Source organism: Myxocyprinus asiaticus, chromosome 4 (assembly GCF_019703515.2).
Source record: "Myxocyprinus asiaticus isolate MX2 ecotype Aquarium Trade chromosome 4, UBuf_Myxa_2, whole genome shotgun sequence".
Classification (NCBI taxonomy): Eukaryota; Metazoa; Chordata; class Actinopteri; order Cypriniformes; family Catostomidae; genus Myxocyprinus; species Myxocyprinus asiaticus.
This window is the reverse complement of record NC_059347.1, coordinates 4385633-4402800: the sequence shown is the minus strand read 5'-3', so window position 1 is coordinate 4402800 and position 17168 is coordinate 4385633. Positions and strand designations below refer to the sequence as shown.

Below are 17168 nucleotides of genomic sequence, written 5' to 3'. Positions count from 1 at the left end.
ATTTGGGTCTGCAAGATGACGTTTTAGATGGCATTTGTGCACCCTGGTACTCTGGTGTGACACCACTGTGGAACTGATTAGCAGGTGTGGGATTTAGCAGCTGGCGGCGGAGAGTAAAGCAGCCTATAATAGCCTACAGGAGCTGCTCGGAAAACAGTTACTCGCTAAGACACAATTGTTTTTCATAGAGAGGGGTTTTAATTTTTCACTGAAATTAAAGCAATCACATGAAACCACAGAACTAGGGAACACTGGGGATCCTCCATCATGGCTTAGGTTTATATAACAATGCCAGGATCTGTCCCATTATATCTTTGTATATATACATTTGTGTTGGGGTGAGCAAGAGACAGATACTGTGGGCATGGTGTCAAGCCTCGTAGAGGTGTTTATTGGAAATAAAATTAAACAAACTGTTCATAAAGTGGAATAAAGTGTCCATGGGGGAATTAGTGTCCAAATTAAAGGGGATTCTGGCGTCCTCATTGTGAATGGTCTTTGTGAAAGGTCTGGAGTGACTAAAGGAATGGTTCAGGAAGTGGGCCGGGTCCGACGGCCGCACATGCTCCCCTCCGTGGTCTGTGGCATGAGGGGCGGAGGCTTCTCTGGTGGCCTGTCTTCCCATGGACCACGGCCAGTGTAAGGGGAAGGCGGTCAAGCATCCATGCCTGTTGGACGTAACATGAGCGGTACTCCATGGCGACTCATCTAACCTGCGTCTGGGTTCCGAGGGAGCAAATTTAATTAGGCCGGTACCCTCCCCACTCTGCTCCTGGACCTTTGAAGGACACCAGTGAGTGCACACAAGGAGATAGAAGCTGTCTCCCCAAGGTGAGGTGCATCCTGCATTTTTATGGCAACGTTGATGAGGCTCCACTCTTATCAGGTGTAGCTCATCATCTGCTGAAATTTTGTGAATTGTGAAATGCTGGCCAGAAATATTTTTAAATATGATACTCTTACAGATAAAATGTATCCAATAGTATGAGACAAACCCAAAAGACAAACCCAATAATCTGTGACCATCAGTGACAATGTTGGATTCAGTCCAGAGTGATGAAACCAGCATTGTAGTATTTGATGTGTTGTAGTTATTCATATATTTCAGATAAACTAAAGAGAATAATTCTTGAGATTCTATATACATTTTTAATGGATATTTGCACCCCCCCCAAAAAAAAAAATAAATAAATAAATAAAAATTGTCACTTATTACATACTGCATTTACAGTTTAATGTACAATATTATAATTAATTATCACAATGAATATAGTGTGGTATATACAGTACTCTAGCAAATTACTGAAAATTCTGAGTTAAATTCTGAGGCTAAATTCTTACCGTTTGGTCAATTATTGGGAAGCAATACACATTCTTCTGACATGATCAAACACAGAAAACTTATGAACAATGCAGTCTTATACCAAAACCCTTTGCCAAATACATTAAATGATTCATTTTAATAGAATCTACTGGTCTCATTGACAAGCAATGCCCCACTTCTTTGGACACTGTTAAAGAACATTCTTCTGGCTAAAGATTATATTTGTTCTCAAAAAGCATTTCCTGTGAGCCTGATAAAATTCTTAAACTTTTATCTCAATTAATTGAGGCAAATAATAAAAAGCAAAAAAAGTAAAAAGATGAATAGAATTGATGTCAAAAGGGATGAATATAAAACATTTTGCTTGGCTAGGTATTCCAATATGTTTGAAAGTGAGTATCAGGGAGAACCAATAAATTCCTTGTTTTGATTTCTGCCACATCATGCAGTTAAATTCTAACATTTAGTCTTAAATCCTCCTTCAGTAGTATAGCGCTCCTCCCTATCGCTCAAAACTGACATCCTTACAAGAGCTTTCCTCTCCAAGGTTTGACTCACCTCGGTCCCAACTGCATTGGAATAGTCCAAAAATAACCTGTTCTTGCAGTATCAAAGTCTTTTGTTTGGATTTAGAAAAAAGTACAGCCAAGCCAGAGACCATAAAGAAAGAAGGTGACATTTGAATGTTCCAAAGGCAGCATCTCATCGTAGTTTAGACTTCCCGTAAATGTTGCGTTGCACTGATATGAGTTTCTCCAGGCAGGCTAGCCGGCTCTCATGGAGTGAACTGTGCCATAGAATGCCACTGGGCCTCGTGTCCTCACTACGACACAGCATGTATGGCACGCTCTCTGTCCGGCTTTGGATGAATCCACTGCGGAGCAGCGAGCGGCAGAACAGGCTGATTCGATCCGTTCGTCTCAAGATTAAATGGGCTTTCCTGTGGTGAATAGAAAGAAGGCCATCAATGGAATGTCAAAGTGAGTTGTGTGTTGATTTTATGCATTGCAGTAACCTATTTGTTTGTTTTAAGGCAATCGAACAGTGATGGGTCTTGGCATTGGCTGTACAAAGAGTCGCCTAGGGCTGCAGCATTTTCTGGGCACCCTAACGAGCCAAGGAGCACCCCTGCATCCAATCATATCCCCCCGCATCAGTGTTGGGAAGCAACGGTATCTGTACAGTAGTTTACATTTTTTTGCAATTCTATAACTTTTCCAGTAAATTTTTTTTTCCAACAATATTTTGTGTAACATGACAAAACAGTGCATCCTTTTTGTCACATTGTATTGCACACACAACAGCCGAGCATATTGAGACGTTAATCAAATATATTTTTTTTTACTTGAAATATGTTTCAAAACTTGGAAAATAATGATTAACATGTGTACTCTTACAAGGAAAATATTTTATGACTTTTGTTGAGAATGGTCGAAGCATTTTTAATGTTTTTTATTTTTTTATTTTAAGGTTTTAAAAAAATCTCTCTCTCTCTCTCTATATATATATATATTATGACACTATCGGTTATGTTTAAATGTAAGGTTTAGTGTAGGGAGGTAGGTTTTATTTATCTAAACCTTAAAAAAAAACTCTGTGATACAGAAACACACAATATCATTTTGCAAAAATGTTACCACAGACACGTAATGTTCATGAGATCAGGCTGAACAATATTGAAATGCAAGCAGATTTAAATTTGGAATGGCAGTGAAAAGTGTCAATGATTACAAACTCGCCAAAAATACGGAACACATGTCCATTATAAAACTACTCGACAATCACATTTCCTTTCAGCTTTAAACTCGCAACATGATCTAAACTTGTTTTGAAAGAACTTCTGGAAACATATTCCCTGTTTTAAAACAAACATGACTTCCTGCACCAAAAATATGCAATTTAATCTTAATACAAGGCCTGTACTTTTCTTACAAAGTGTTTAATGAACTGTACATGGTGGACTATGTTTCTGTCCTCCATTACAGTCAGAAAGCAGATTACACAAGCATTTACAGAGAGCTCAGGATGGCAAAATTCTGATGGCCCCAGCCAAACACGACTGAAACCAGTGCCGGCTCAAAGGACAATACACACTTCATCTTTTGCCCAAAAATATAGAGGTTGTTGTGTAAATACCTGAATATAGCTGTGAATGTGCTGGATCTGAGATGTTTGTAAAGAGAGATGCCTATCGAAACAATACTTGGCTGGCACACTTTAGGAATATTTGGGAAATCAAATTTCAGAAAATAGCACATCCACAGCAAGCTGAGACTCTGACTTTCAACAGATCACTGTGTGATACCTCCTACAGAATGCTAATTAAAAATGATCACCAGGACAAAATGTACCCCGATGAACACTTGCATTACATCATCAGAGCTTTGTGTTCCCTTCCCCTGCTGTTTCTGTTCTGACGGAGGCAAACCTTTGCCCCAAACACACCTGACAAAAAAAAAACAACAACTGATTTTTCTAGGTGGCATTTAACCATAGAGGTCTGTTTTATGTATGATGATTCCACATTAATTCTACATGCAGTCCATTGCAAGGCCAGTCACCAATTGTAATGCAAAAAAGGTGAACTCTTTTATGAGGAACATGCTCTTATGAGATTGTAGTCCAATAGCTACATTTGTTCTGGAGGATCACCTTCCTGAAGCTCCAACTTAAACACATCTGAAATAGCTAATCAAAGTCTTCGGGAAAACTTGAATTTTACAGGCAGATATGTAAGATTAGGGTTTGAACTGGAGGTCTGATACCTGACCGAACCCCAACGGTATTTGACAAACCACAAACCGCAAGTTTTTCAAGCATAATTTCAGGTTCCGGTCGGGTTTGCAATAAATTAACTATTCACAAATTGAATAGACGGGTTAGGGGCTGTTCACAGTGAACCTGTTTTTGGATGCAGTTTTTCAATTGTCTTTCTATGTATATGCATGCTGGACAGACCTCTTTTCACATCTTGTGTCTCGTGCTGGACAGCCAGATTTAGATCAAGATAAAAAGTATTAAAAAAAATTATTTCATACAATTTCATTCATTTGTTGCGCTGCGTCACACTTTTTTTTTAAGTGCAGGCATCACAAAGATTCGAAGTTCAGGTTGCAAAGAGGGTTTCATGTAACTGTTACACATGGTTACAGATTGTTTCTCACCCAGCAAAGTTTCAGCATTTGATAAAAAGTAAGCCAATGTTTTTTTCCCTTTCAGTCTGGTGTGCTGAGGGGCCGCCGTGCCTCGTTAAAACTGGTTATGTTTACTGTTACTATACAGTTGCGAAATGTTGCCTGCAATGCTTACATAAAATACAAGGTACTGACCAAAAATTAGAGCATATTTACCAGCATGGACGAGAAAGGATAAAGAAAGTGAGCGAATTTTGGTTTGGGTCGGGTAAAAGCCAATAAATCAACCGGAAGTGTGTTGCTTCAGCAGCATGAAAGACCCGGGTTTGAATACCGCATTGAAACCAGGAAATAATTTGGTGCGCTCACATAATCATTCATGGCCGTGATTCGGAGGTTGCATTTTTTTTCCCTCTAACATTAAATTTTTACTCCAATGATGGTTAAGTTTAGGTTTGGGGTAGAGTTTACAAAACATGCATTCCTCTTCACTGTATTGCGGCCTGTACAGCTGAAAACAATTTAATTCAAAACTTGCTTTTGGCACCCCTCCATGGACATTTCACAACTGGAAAATGGAGCTCACATGTGCCAATACGCCCAGTTACTGTTTTGGCCACTGGGGGTATTTTGTTAAGCACAGACCGATTTTAGCTAGAGAAAAGTTTACCTCCTGTTTCTGATTTCACTGTGTGATCAGTCTGGATAAATGCTCGTGCAGACCTCTGGTTGGAACTAAGCAGGAGGGTGACCCTCCAGGAGCAGGGTTTAGTAGCCCTGAGGTACAGGGTAAAGTTAGAGGGTAAGCTATGAAAGAGTGATTGTGACAAAATGCTGCACCACTGTCACCACAATAAGAGGAGGAGACATCAACAAGTTAGACCTGTTAGATGCTTTGATATATTGTTGTCATTCTCACCTGGGCCCCAATTCATCTTCACTTCTCCACACAAAATCTCCAAACTTCTCGTAGTGGGAATTGTAGTGATGTTGTACCCGATACAAAAGTGGTGGAGAAATCTCCATCAAGGTGTTGTAAGCCATCTGTTGCTCCTTTCCAGTAGTGTAGCCATTGTATAGATTGTACACTTTGTCTGCAATCTCTGTTTGACAAAAAGCAAACTTAGATCTGAGAATCTTAAAAAAAACAAAAAAACGATAACATGCTAAGAATATTTGAAGACCTATTAAAGACCTCCTGAAATTAGAGTTGTCTTTAATCATCCTGTGGTCACTGACGAAAAAACCTGTGTCATAACACTTTTTGAGGCAGCAATTTTTGAACATGAGTGAGTGGGATTTGACAGTTACGGCCGCTACAGCAGATGAAGATAATTTAATAAAACTTGCAGTAAATTTTAGTCTCTTCATCACACAGAGCTATCTAATGGCTTCTGATGACTTGGATTATAGTAACAAATAGAATGGATTATTTTTATGATCATTTTATAATGCCCCCCCCACCCCCCCTTTTTTTTTTTTAACCGCAGCATATTCAGAAAACTCCTGTTTCCCATGGCAAAGTTTTTTTTTTTTTTTTTTTTACAATAAAAATGACCATGATTAAACATTTACAGAATTGTTATTAATATAAACCTTTTAAAGTTTAGTCTTTAAGAAATATAATCTTTTGAGTTGAATATGGTTGGCACCAGAAATTACACAGAACAGAATGAAACCATTATTGTCAAATTAGGTAAATGTGTCGTCAACTGCTTTAATCAAATGTGATGGCATTGTTGATTTAATTTAATTAATTCAATAAGGATTCATACACATTTGTATGTCTCTAAAGTTGTCGTAAAAAAATAAAAACAATAATATGCTTTAGATGCTTTCGACATGTCAGTATTGCACGTTACAGTGTCTAACAGATGTAACCACACTTTGGGTAAGAATAGCGACGGAAACACTTGACATCCCGCTGGTCTATTAGCTATGCTAGTGTACTCCTAAAAGTTGGCAAAATCAACTTTCAGCATATTGTTCTTCTGGGATAATTGATCAAATATATTGATGACTCATCTTGTTCTCACAGGCATATCCAAATTATTGTCCAATAAAATGCTGTCTAGAGTGTACCTTTCATTAATAGCAAGAGCAAGTAGCAAATCTAATTTCATTGCTGTGATGTAAACTAGGTGGATTGGCTAATTGGCTAATTAAGGAAACAGAACTAGGCTTTCGATATGTCGGCCCATGTCCCATGGAAAAATGTCAACACAATATACAGTATAATGCAAATGTATATAAATTATTTATTACTCTCAAAAAGATTGTGTAGATTTCCTACCATGGTTTTATTATTTTCATAAAGTATGTTGGGCCTCATGTATTCAGATAGAAGACAAAGGCAGGCCTAACACAAGTCGTAAAACCTAACTCAGCCCCCACACATTCCATGTCATAAATTTTACTGATAAAAATCACGCCAAAATCAAACAAAGGGAGTCCCAAGCAGACTACGAATCCATGAAGCCTTGCTCACTAAAGGATCGAACTCTCAACTCCTATTGGATGAGGCACACAACAGAACGTCCCTCAAACATGACATCATCAGGAGTTGAAATACCTCTGAAATGCTTCCAGAATTCACTTCCAGCGACTTTGTTCACCGAATATATAGATGTAGTTTTTTTTCTGCTCTCAGGTGCAACCTCGTGGCATAAGGAAGTAATGTCCGACTTGAAACTGTAGCCATACAATCTCCATCTCGCTGGACGAGTTGAGATTACTCTGTGTTCCACCGAACACTCTAATGATCTGAAGGAGACCGCCGAGCAATTCGCATCTTCATTCGTTTGCCTACAGAAGTGAAGAGATTAAAGATTTCTCTTCCATCTTCAATCAAGTCGACATTTCTGAGTTCTCCGCCAGCCTGCCGAGAATCAACAGCCGTACCGCCCGCCGACAATCAACAGCCGTACCGCCCGCCGACAGAGCAAGGAAATGGCCTCCCGTCATCACCCGAGCCTCAAGGAACCGGGTCAGAGTTAAAGGACAGAGGAAAACACATTCTACCTGTGTCCTCATGCGATTCAAGTAAGAGGTTTACGTCTGGGCAGAGATAGAATATTATAGCGTGTTATTCTTGTGTTTCAAGGTTTTTGCTTGTACAGTTTACAGATTGCCATGTCCGCTCATTATTAATACTCAGGGTATTAATTATCACGATTTTGTTTTGCTGTATTGTGGTCCAACCAAATTTAATTGTTGTGCAATTTCGCCATCGCGGATGAGACAGCAACTGAGTTCATCCATTAAAGAGTCAAATAACGCGGGACTGTTTACGAGCTGTCCACCGCGTCTCTGAGCGATAAACTAAACAGCTGCTTTCTCTCCCACGATCGTGAAATCAGCTTTAGGGCTGTCACTTCTCTCTCTCTCTCATACTAATTACACACACACACACACACACGCAGGCATGCGACCCCTCACAAACATTCCCATCTCCGCCCCCATTCGCGGTCATATTCCCTGGCCGGAAGTCTCGCGTGACATACTCTCCACGAGAGTCACGTCCGCTGTTTTGTGCGCGTCCCTCCTTACACACACTGTCACACACACGCTGTCACACACACACACCCTATGTGTTATAGAATTATTTTTATTTCCATATCTAACCATATCACTGTTTAGTTTGTAGTTGTATGTCGGAAGTTTATTGACTGCATTGTATTAATTATTAATTGATATTACTGCATAAATAAACTTTGTTTATATTACAAAGAGAAGTGTTTTGGTTTGTTTTGCATACGCCTGTGTCATGCTGACGGGATGTCAGTGCTCGGATTCAAACCTTCATTCATTGTTTTTTCCGGAAAATCGATATTCTTCGGATGTCGATTTTCCTAAGAAAACAATCTAATATTGAGACTGTTTTACTATTTGGTTATTAGTCCCTGATTTCAGGGTGGTGCCCCGTCAATGTTAATCCTTATTAATATTCTATTGATTTTTGATAATTGATAATTATCTTTGATGATTGAATTTGAATGATCTATAAGCTAGTATTAATTTTAATTAATGTTTCATCGATGTTAACAATTAATGATTATCTTTGATAACTGTTGATTTAAAGGATTTAAAAAAGCTAACATTGATTCTCATCAATGTTCTATTGATTTTAATAATTAATAACTATCTTTGATAATTATTAATTATTGCTAATAACCAAACCCGCTCCTAAACGTAGCACACTACATTTACTGGAGCCCCATATGAGGTTTTAATGAGTTAGATCCAATTAATTAATTTAAATATTAATTAATAACTACAGAAATAATTATTAATTATTTCTGATAGTAACACTGATCTAAACAACCAGTAAAGCCCTACAAGTATTATCACTGTACTAAGTATTATCCATAAACATTTTCTTTGAGTAAACTTTATGCAATCTTATTTAACTTTGATATAGATTTTGAGTGCTCTACATTCCTATGATTCATACTGCTGCCAGACCTGTGAATTTTGTTCTTCTCAAGTAAAATGTACTAGTCACTATGGATGACGTAGTCATAAACAGACGGGAAATGAAGAGCTGTCACCTCAGTTGGGTGTGATGGTGACAATTCACTGGAGCACAGCTCATTCTTTTCATTCACACATTTGAATGGAGTGAAGGAGATCAGAGCTGTACCTTCTGCTTTGCTGTCTTCCACCATCGGACAGGATGTGCGGACGGTCACAAAGCTCGCATCTGACCGGCTACCACGGCTATCCACAGCATATAGAGTGAACCTTGAAGAAAGGGTGTGGAGAGGGCATTAGAGAGGACATATAATTCACTATCGCAAAACTCCGGCCTGTTAACAATAATGAGAATATCAAAATCCACAAAAGGAGGGAGATAATTTTCATATTTGGCTCTTAAACTATGGAATAGTCTTCCTAGCAGTGTTTGGAACTCAGACACACTCACTCAGTTTAAGTCTAGACTAAAGACTTATCTATTCAGCCAGGCATCCACCTAATTAATCCCTCAATTCAAAGTTTTGCTGCTTTAATTAGGTCTGCCGGAACCAAAAACACTTCTCTTATTCTTTAACCCTGCTTTAAAGTGAATGGCATCTACGCTAATTTTATTCCATTTCTTTCCCTATCTAAACCTCTGGATATAATCCAGAGCCTGCCAGATCCATCTCCGGTCCTGCCTGATGTCCAAATCTAACTGTGTCGCTGAGTGATGATGACCAACTTCAGCATGTGCCAGCCAGACTTCACTTAAGTCTACTAAGACAGACAGAGGATGAATTGATGCAAACTCAAAGACATGGGATTCTTCATGAGCCACTGTCTGAAGCATGGAGTTTGCCAAAATTACCTGCCATAAGCTTCCAGTCTGACTGTGATGCTCCTCACTGAATGATACCTATATCAACTTGGTCAAAGGAGGGACAACACTCTCTTAAAAAATAAACTACATAGAAAATGAATCTAACCACTAACAAAATCCTTCATTGGTCAAAATCAAAGGACAATGCATCTACGTGTATTTTCTCAGTTAATACGGAATGACTTCAAAGACTTTAACACTAAAACTTATAGTTCATACAAAATTATTTTGTTTAACCACTGACCCACAACACTTACTTAGTTTACTAATTTTAACCACTAATATTTCTAAACATAAATAACTAATATTGGCATTATATTCATTCATTTACTGTTATAGCATAATTTCCTGTATAGCTGCTTTGAAACAACGCCTGTTGTGAAAAGAAGCAATACTAATACATTTAACTTGACTTGATAAGGAAAAGTTTCTCTGTGGCCACAGTAACATTGTATCTATAGACCATTTCAAGAATGTAAACAAAAACAAATTAATTAGAACGGTCCAATTGTATTTCCGGACCCTTTCAACAAAGTCTGTTTTTGAAGGTAAGTCAGTCCACTTGGCGGCCATTTTTGGAACACTTTTGGGCAGTTTGGGCAGCTATTTTTCTTTGTAAGCAGGCATCATGACAGTGTAGCTCCTATCTACTTGAATGGGGAAAGACCGAAATCTCCAAAACGGTTGGTCAAGTTTACGATAAAAGAACATATTTCAAATATGTAGTAGAATTTTATTGGTCCGAGGCACGTGTGGCGCAGGCTTCACTCGAGCGGTACGGCTGCAACACGTGTTCCAATCCCCAGAGTCGCATCTAAATCACGCCTGGGGTGGGATCCGGTGACGCATATAACTTGCACTGGACCCTCACCACTCCGTTCCTAGACCTGTGAAGACACCAGCAGGTAGCTGCTTGGTGTTTAAAGGCAGCGGTAATGAGCCTGTATTTTTTTGTTGACCACTGGCTGCCGTTGGACGTTCCAATTTCTTCCAATAATTTTAATAGAAGTGGCCCGTCTCTGCTAAATGCTCTCTGTTTTGACATGCAAGAAATGTTCACGGAACAGTGACGTCACTTGACATCACCAAGGAACAGTCCTTGAAATGGTCTATACTGGATACTTATTGAAACAGAAATAAAAAACAGACATGAACAACACAACATGACTTAGGAAATATAAACTTTGCACACGTAAATCTCATGACATGATCATTAAAACCAAAAGGTGTCCCTACAAAGAGAGTGTTTGCAGTTCTTGTTTATGAGCCACAGTTGTATGCTACAACTCACATCATGCAGTCAGCTGTGGAGAGATTCCAGGAGATTCTGTTACATTTGGAAATTGCGTGCGCATAATGAGCAAAAAAACAACAAGCATTAAGTATAATAGCAGCTTAAATGGTACTCCCACTTCCTCTAATGACGGAGTTCCGTTTGGCAAATATAAAACACATTAGTGCTGCTGCTAAGGGTTTCTCAGACCACCCAACACAAACATACACTAAACAGCCCTGGCCTGCTGCTAATCTCGTGGGGATGAGATGGCCTCCGTCAGCTGGTGTGAAATGATGCTCGGTCATCAGCTCCTGACAAGCTGATGTCTAACTGACAATCAACTATCATTATTATGACTTATAAGTTATTATTATTCCATATTACTGTATCAAACCTATTGAAAAAAAAAAAAAAGGTTAAATAAGCAAAAAGACACATAATGCTATGTTATATTTGTCAAGAAGATTGTCTGTATTCTCTATATTTTACTGTAATAGACTATATTCACATTGCCTCGAGTTCCTCACAATGCTGAAAACAAAACAAAAACAAAACAAAACTGCCTAAGGTTGTTTACTGATTGTTTGATTGTCTTGGTTGATTTATGCTCATCTAGCCGTTCATGAGAAATTGTAATGATAGTAAGAGATATTGAAATCGTAACAAATCATACAAGTTGGCTCGTACAAACACACACACACACACACACACACACACACACTGGCGGCCAAAAGGACATTAATAACATGAAAAATTACTATTACAATTTGTATACTTAAACTAATTCAAAGATTTCTCATCAAAAAATCCTTCACCTGCAGCAATGACAGCTTTGCAGATTCTTGGCATTCTAGCTGTCCAGATTCAGGCATCCAGATACTCTGGTGACATTTCACCCCGCGCTTCCTGTAGCACTTACAACTTACAGTCTAGCTGATCCCACAAAAGCTCAATGGGGTTAAGATCCATAACACTCTTTTCCAATTATCTGTTGTCCAATGTCTGCATTTCTTTGCCCACTCTAACCTTTTCTTTTTGTTTTTCTGTTTCAAAAGTGGCTTTTTCTTTGCAGTTCTTCCCATAAGGCCTGCATCCCAGAGTCTTCTCTTTACTGTTGTACATGAAACTGGTGTTGAGTGGAATTCAAGACATGTGAGGCATCTATTTCTCAAACTAGAGACTTTGATGTACTTATCATCTTGTTTAGTTGTACATCTGGCCTTCCAAATCTCTTTCTGCCCTTGTTAGAGCCAGTTGTCCTTTGTCTTTGAGACTGTAGTGTACACCTTTGTATGAAATCTTCAGGTTTTTTTTTTTTTTTTGGCATTTTATAGCCTTCATTCCTCAAAACACTGATTGACTGATGAGTTTCTAGAGAAAGCTATTTCTTTTTTGCCATTTTTGACCTAATATTGACCTTAAGACATGCTAGTCTATTGTATACTGTGGCAACTCTAAAAAAAACACTCCCAAAAAACAATCATTTAAAGAACCAAATAGCTTTCAGCAGTGTTTGATATAATGGCAAGTGATTTTCTAGTACCTAATTAGCAATTTAGCATGATTACTCAAGGATAAGGTGTTGGAATGATGGCTGCTGGAAATGGGGCCTGTCTAGATTTGATAAAAAATTACTTTTTTCAAATAGTGATGGTGCTGTTTTTTACATCAGTAATGTCCTGACTATACTTTGTGATCAGTTGAATGCCACTTTGGTGAATTAAAGTGCCAATTTCCTTCCGAAACAGCAAAAGCTGTACATTATTCCAAACTTTTGGCCGCCAGTGTGTGTGTGTGTGTGTGTGTGTGTGTGTGTGTATATGTATATATATATATATATATATATATATATATATATATATATATATATATATATATATATAATAAAAATAAATAAACAAACCAACAAATGATGCTACGACTTTTTCTAAGTTTAACCCCTAAACTGAATCTAAACCTAAGATGTAACCCCTTCCCAAAACCCTAAACTTCACCATGATTTTAATAGGAAAATATAACTTCTGTGTACCACAGAAGAAAGAGAAACATTGGGGTTTGGAATGAGATGAGGGAAGCGTATTACAATTTATTGACTTACGTCAGTCGTTTGTATTGCATAAACATGGAATGAATACCCACATTTGTTCACAGACGTTTCCTTCTTAAAATAAAGTGTTCAACAAGAGGCTAGTCAAGACTTGATTCCTGTGTTGTATCGATTCAAAACAATGTTTTTGGTTGGTTTGGTCTCTATAGGAATCAAAGTTGTACTCTTTGTATCAGCCATTCTGTGCAGTGATATACACAGTAGCTGGTGAACAGGTGTTCTGAATCATAGCTTTTAATATATCTTTATGTTTATTTTAGTAGGCTGGAATTCTGCATTGAGCATCCAGGACCAAAACTTAACAATTTTAAGTGTTAAAGTAAATTCATCCATATTTTCTGGTATTGTACATCCTTTCCAGCTGTTTCTTTTGCAGTGAATATTCACAAAATGGTATTTTAAATATGGTTTATAAGCTCATTATAGTTCTACTCCAGATAAACTGGTTGTATACTTCTAAACACGCTTTCTTGGTACCTCTGTAAAGTACACCAAGTACGTCAAGTCATATATTGAGTCAATATGACTACAAGCAGCGTGGCCCTCGTGCATTAACTTGATTTGCAAACACTAAGCCTAACCACAAGAATTCTGGTGTTTATATTCTCAGCCCCTCAGAACAATGCTGGAGTATGCTAGCATCAGATTGAATCAAAAAGCATTTTCTATTTATTACAATTCTGTCATAACCAGAAATGCTGTTGTGCATTCATAATGTAAACCAAAATCAAATGAATCCAACCCCAAGCTGCCAGCCCAACAGTCATTTTCGCATTCCAGCTTTGTTGTATAACAAGAATTGCTGCCATTGGTAAAGCCGTCTTTCTGATGACTCAGATGAAATGGACTATACATAAGAGAATTGGAGAATGCCAGAAATTCTTTTCCCATGTTCCAGGGAGACGCTTCTTTACACGTCAATGTTTCAACACTTTGACTCTTCCTTTGTTTTGAAATCCATATTTCAATAACCACCAGCTGATTGTTTTGTTTGTAATACAGTCTGTTTATACATGGTTCACATAGTTTGCCTGATCTTGTTATTTTATGAAAGTAGTGTGGCATTCATTTCCTGAACCTCACCAAAATCCAGTTCAGTCACCATCCACTGCCAACCCCATCCCAGCAACACTGGCCCTATTCCCAAACGATCGCATTGTTTAAATTATGTGGTTGTAAAGTCACCCAGCGCAGTGTTTTTTATCAGACAAGTTGTAGTTTGGTTTAGTATGTCAGACAGCAACTAAATGCTGTTCGGGGTTGTTTAAGGTGTTGGCAAAGAAGGGATGTACTGTACATTTACTAATTAAAACAATCATCTTATATTAACCTTAATAGACACCTCGTCTGATTAAGACACCATTTTACTCGCTTTTGGCACCCCTCTCTGGACATTTTATTGGGAAACTGCAGTGAAAAGTGTACAGAAGGATGTTATTTCATTCTGTAAAAATGTTTCACCATTACGTGTTCACATGTTCATGAGATCAGACTGCCGTGTTTCTTTCCCTTGTTTTCTTTTCTCATCAGAATAATTGTTTCTTATCTTTATTCTTCTCTTCAGATGTCATGTTGTTGTATACTGTATGTCCAAGTCTGAGGAACTCACAGTATGCTTAATTTGTCATAATCATACAAGGTTTTAAGGTGAATATTAGATGGAGGTTTTAATGAGTAAGCACACCTGCCTAACCAAAAACTTTGAACTAATCCTAACCAATAGTGTCCTAAAAGCAAATGAGAGGTGGAAAAAAAAGACATCCTTACCCTTAACCAACACCTAAACCTAATCAATAGTGTACTAAAAGCAAATGAAACATGAAAACCACAATTTCTGAAATTCACCAGGAAAATGCAGTGAAACGTCCTGGTTTCTTGCGTAACCTCCATTCCCTGATGGAGGGAACGAGAAATTGTGTCGATGTAGTGACACTAGGGGACACTCTTGGGAGCCCGAGACACCTCTGGTCTTTGATAAAAGGCCAATGAAAATTGGCGAGTGGTATTTGCATGCCACTCCCCCAGACATACAGGTATAAAAGGAGCTGGTATGCAACCACTCATTCAGGTTTTATGCTGAGGAGCCGAGACAAGGTCCGGCCATTTCAGCTGGTAGTTCAGCATTGTGGCAGGAGGGACACAACGTCTCATTCCCTCCATCAGGAAATGGAAGTTACGCAAGTAACCTGGACATTCCATATCTGTCACTCACTCAACATTGTGTCGATGTAGTGACACTAGGGGTCCCTATACAAAACGCCACAACTGGCTGAACTGTGTTATGTGAACTGGCGGTGTGTGACGGGCAGACAACTGTGTGCCTCGTAGCCAGCACACCGGGCCGACATGTAACCTCCCCCAACATAGTTATGAATGTCGAACGGCTCTTTTGGGACAAGTCGACTACCCAAAAGATTGAGACAGGCTAACCTGGTCGTGGCCTCTTTTCCCCTTCTTTTTTTTCCACTCCCTAAAAAACAAGGGGGATTATCCGACTGGGCCGCCAGGTTTTGTTGGGGGGTGTCCCTTCCAAGGGGAGGACACCGCGGAGACCACACCTTGCCCAAAGAGAGGGGGGGATATTTAACTGGTCTTGCCGACCATGTGGAGAAGTCTCATGGTAGATCCTACCCAACGGGGGAGGAGTTACTACAAACATGGAGACTTTGGCAGAGGGGGATCTGCCCAAGGAAGATGCAGTTTGCCAACAGGGAAACGAATTAGCGGAAGATATACATCGCATGGGGTTACCTTACAGGAAACCACCACATGCAGAGCACCTACCCCAGAACAGGACTCTTAGTTAGCACGTGTACTGGGCCGGCAGCGAGTCTCTCCAAAAACTCGATTGCCACAGGGCTCGGAGGAAGTCAACCAGGGAACAAAGTTTGTGAACACTACTGGGAATTAATGGTGCACGTCTTCAGCTTAAAAGGAGGTGGAAGGCGCTATGTGCAAGCGATACACCCGGCTGGCTATCCCGGGCTTATCCGCTTGTATTGCGTGCCACTACCTGGGACAAAACCGGTTTCACCTGGAGGTTGTAGAACCTTGCAAAGTTGTTGGGTGTTACCCAGCCTGCTACTCTGCAAATGTCTGTTGGAGAGGCACCCCTGGCCAGGTCCCAGGAGGCTGCTACACCCCTGGTAGAATGGGCTCATAGCCCTACTGGGAGCGGCATGTCCTGGGCATGATATGCCATAGTTATGGCATCAATGAGCCAGTGGGCAATCCTCTGCTTGGAGACAGCGCTTCCTTTCCGCTGTGCACCGGAGCAGAAAAAGAGCTGCTCAGAGATCCTAAAGCTCTGCGTGTGATCCCAATAGATGCGTTAAGCGCGCACCGGACACAGCAATGACAGGGTTGGGTCTGCCTCCTCCTGGGGCAGTGCTTGCAGGTTCACCACCTGGTCCCTAAAAGGGGTCGTGGGAACCTTGGGCACATAGCCCGGTCGGGGTCTCAGGATCACGTGAGAGTAGCCCGGACCGAACTCCTGGTACTTTTCGCTCACAGAGAACGCTTGCAGGTCTCCTACCCTCTTGATGGAAGTGAGTGCAGTCAGGGGGGCAGTCTTCAAGGAGAGTGCCTTAAGCTCGGCTGACTGCAAAGGCTCAAAGAGGGCTCTCTGTAGACCCTGAAGAACTACAGAGAGGTCCGATGAGGGAACGAGGAGCGGTCTGGGGGATTCAGCCACCTGGCGCCTCTTAGGAACCTGATGATCAGGTCATACTTCCCTAAGGACTTACCGTCGACTGCATCGTGGTGTGCTGCTATGGCAGCAATGTACACCTTTAAGGTGGAAGGGGACAGTCTCCCTTCCAACCTCTCCTGCAGGAAGGAAAGCACTGATCCGACTGTGCATCTCTGGGGGTCTTCCCGTTGGAAAGAACACCACTTAGCGAACAGACACCACTTAAAGGCATACAGGCACCTCATAGATGGGGGCCCTAGCCTGAGTGATTGTGTCTACTTCCGGGTCCCATCCAGGG

General features: G+C 40.0%; 1 protein-coding gene across 1 annotated transcript in view; it reads right to left on the bottom strand.

Moving 5' to 3' along the window:
* Positions 1–200: 200 nt before the first annotated feature.
* LOC127435466 (astrotactin-2-like) overlaps positions 201–17168 on the bottom strand; it is a 716076-nt gene continuing 699108 nt past the window's right edge. Inside the window, exons 21-23 of the mRNA XM_051688999.1 lie at positions 9101–9201; positions 5378–5561; positions 201–2264 (exon numbers count right to left, since the gene is read on the bottom strand). Coding sequence (XP_051544959.1) covers positions 2027–2264; positions 5378–5561; positions 9101–9201 — 523 coding nt within the window. The 3' untranslated portion in view covers positions 201–2026. The remainder of the gene's footprint in view (positions 2265–5377; positions 5562–9100; positions 9202–17168) is intronic.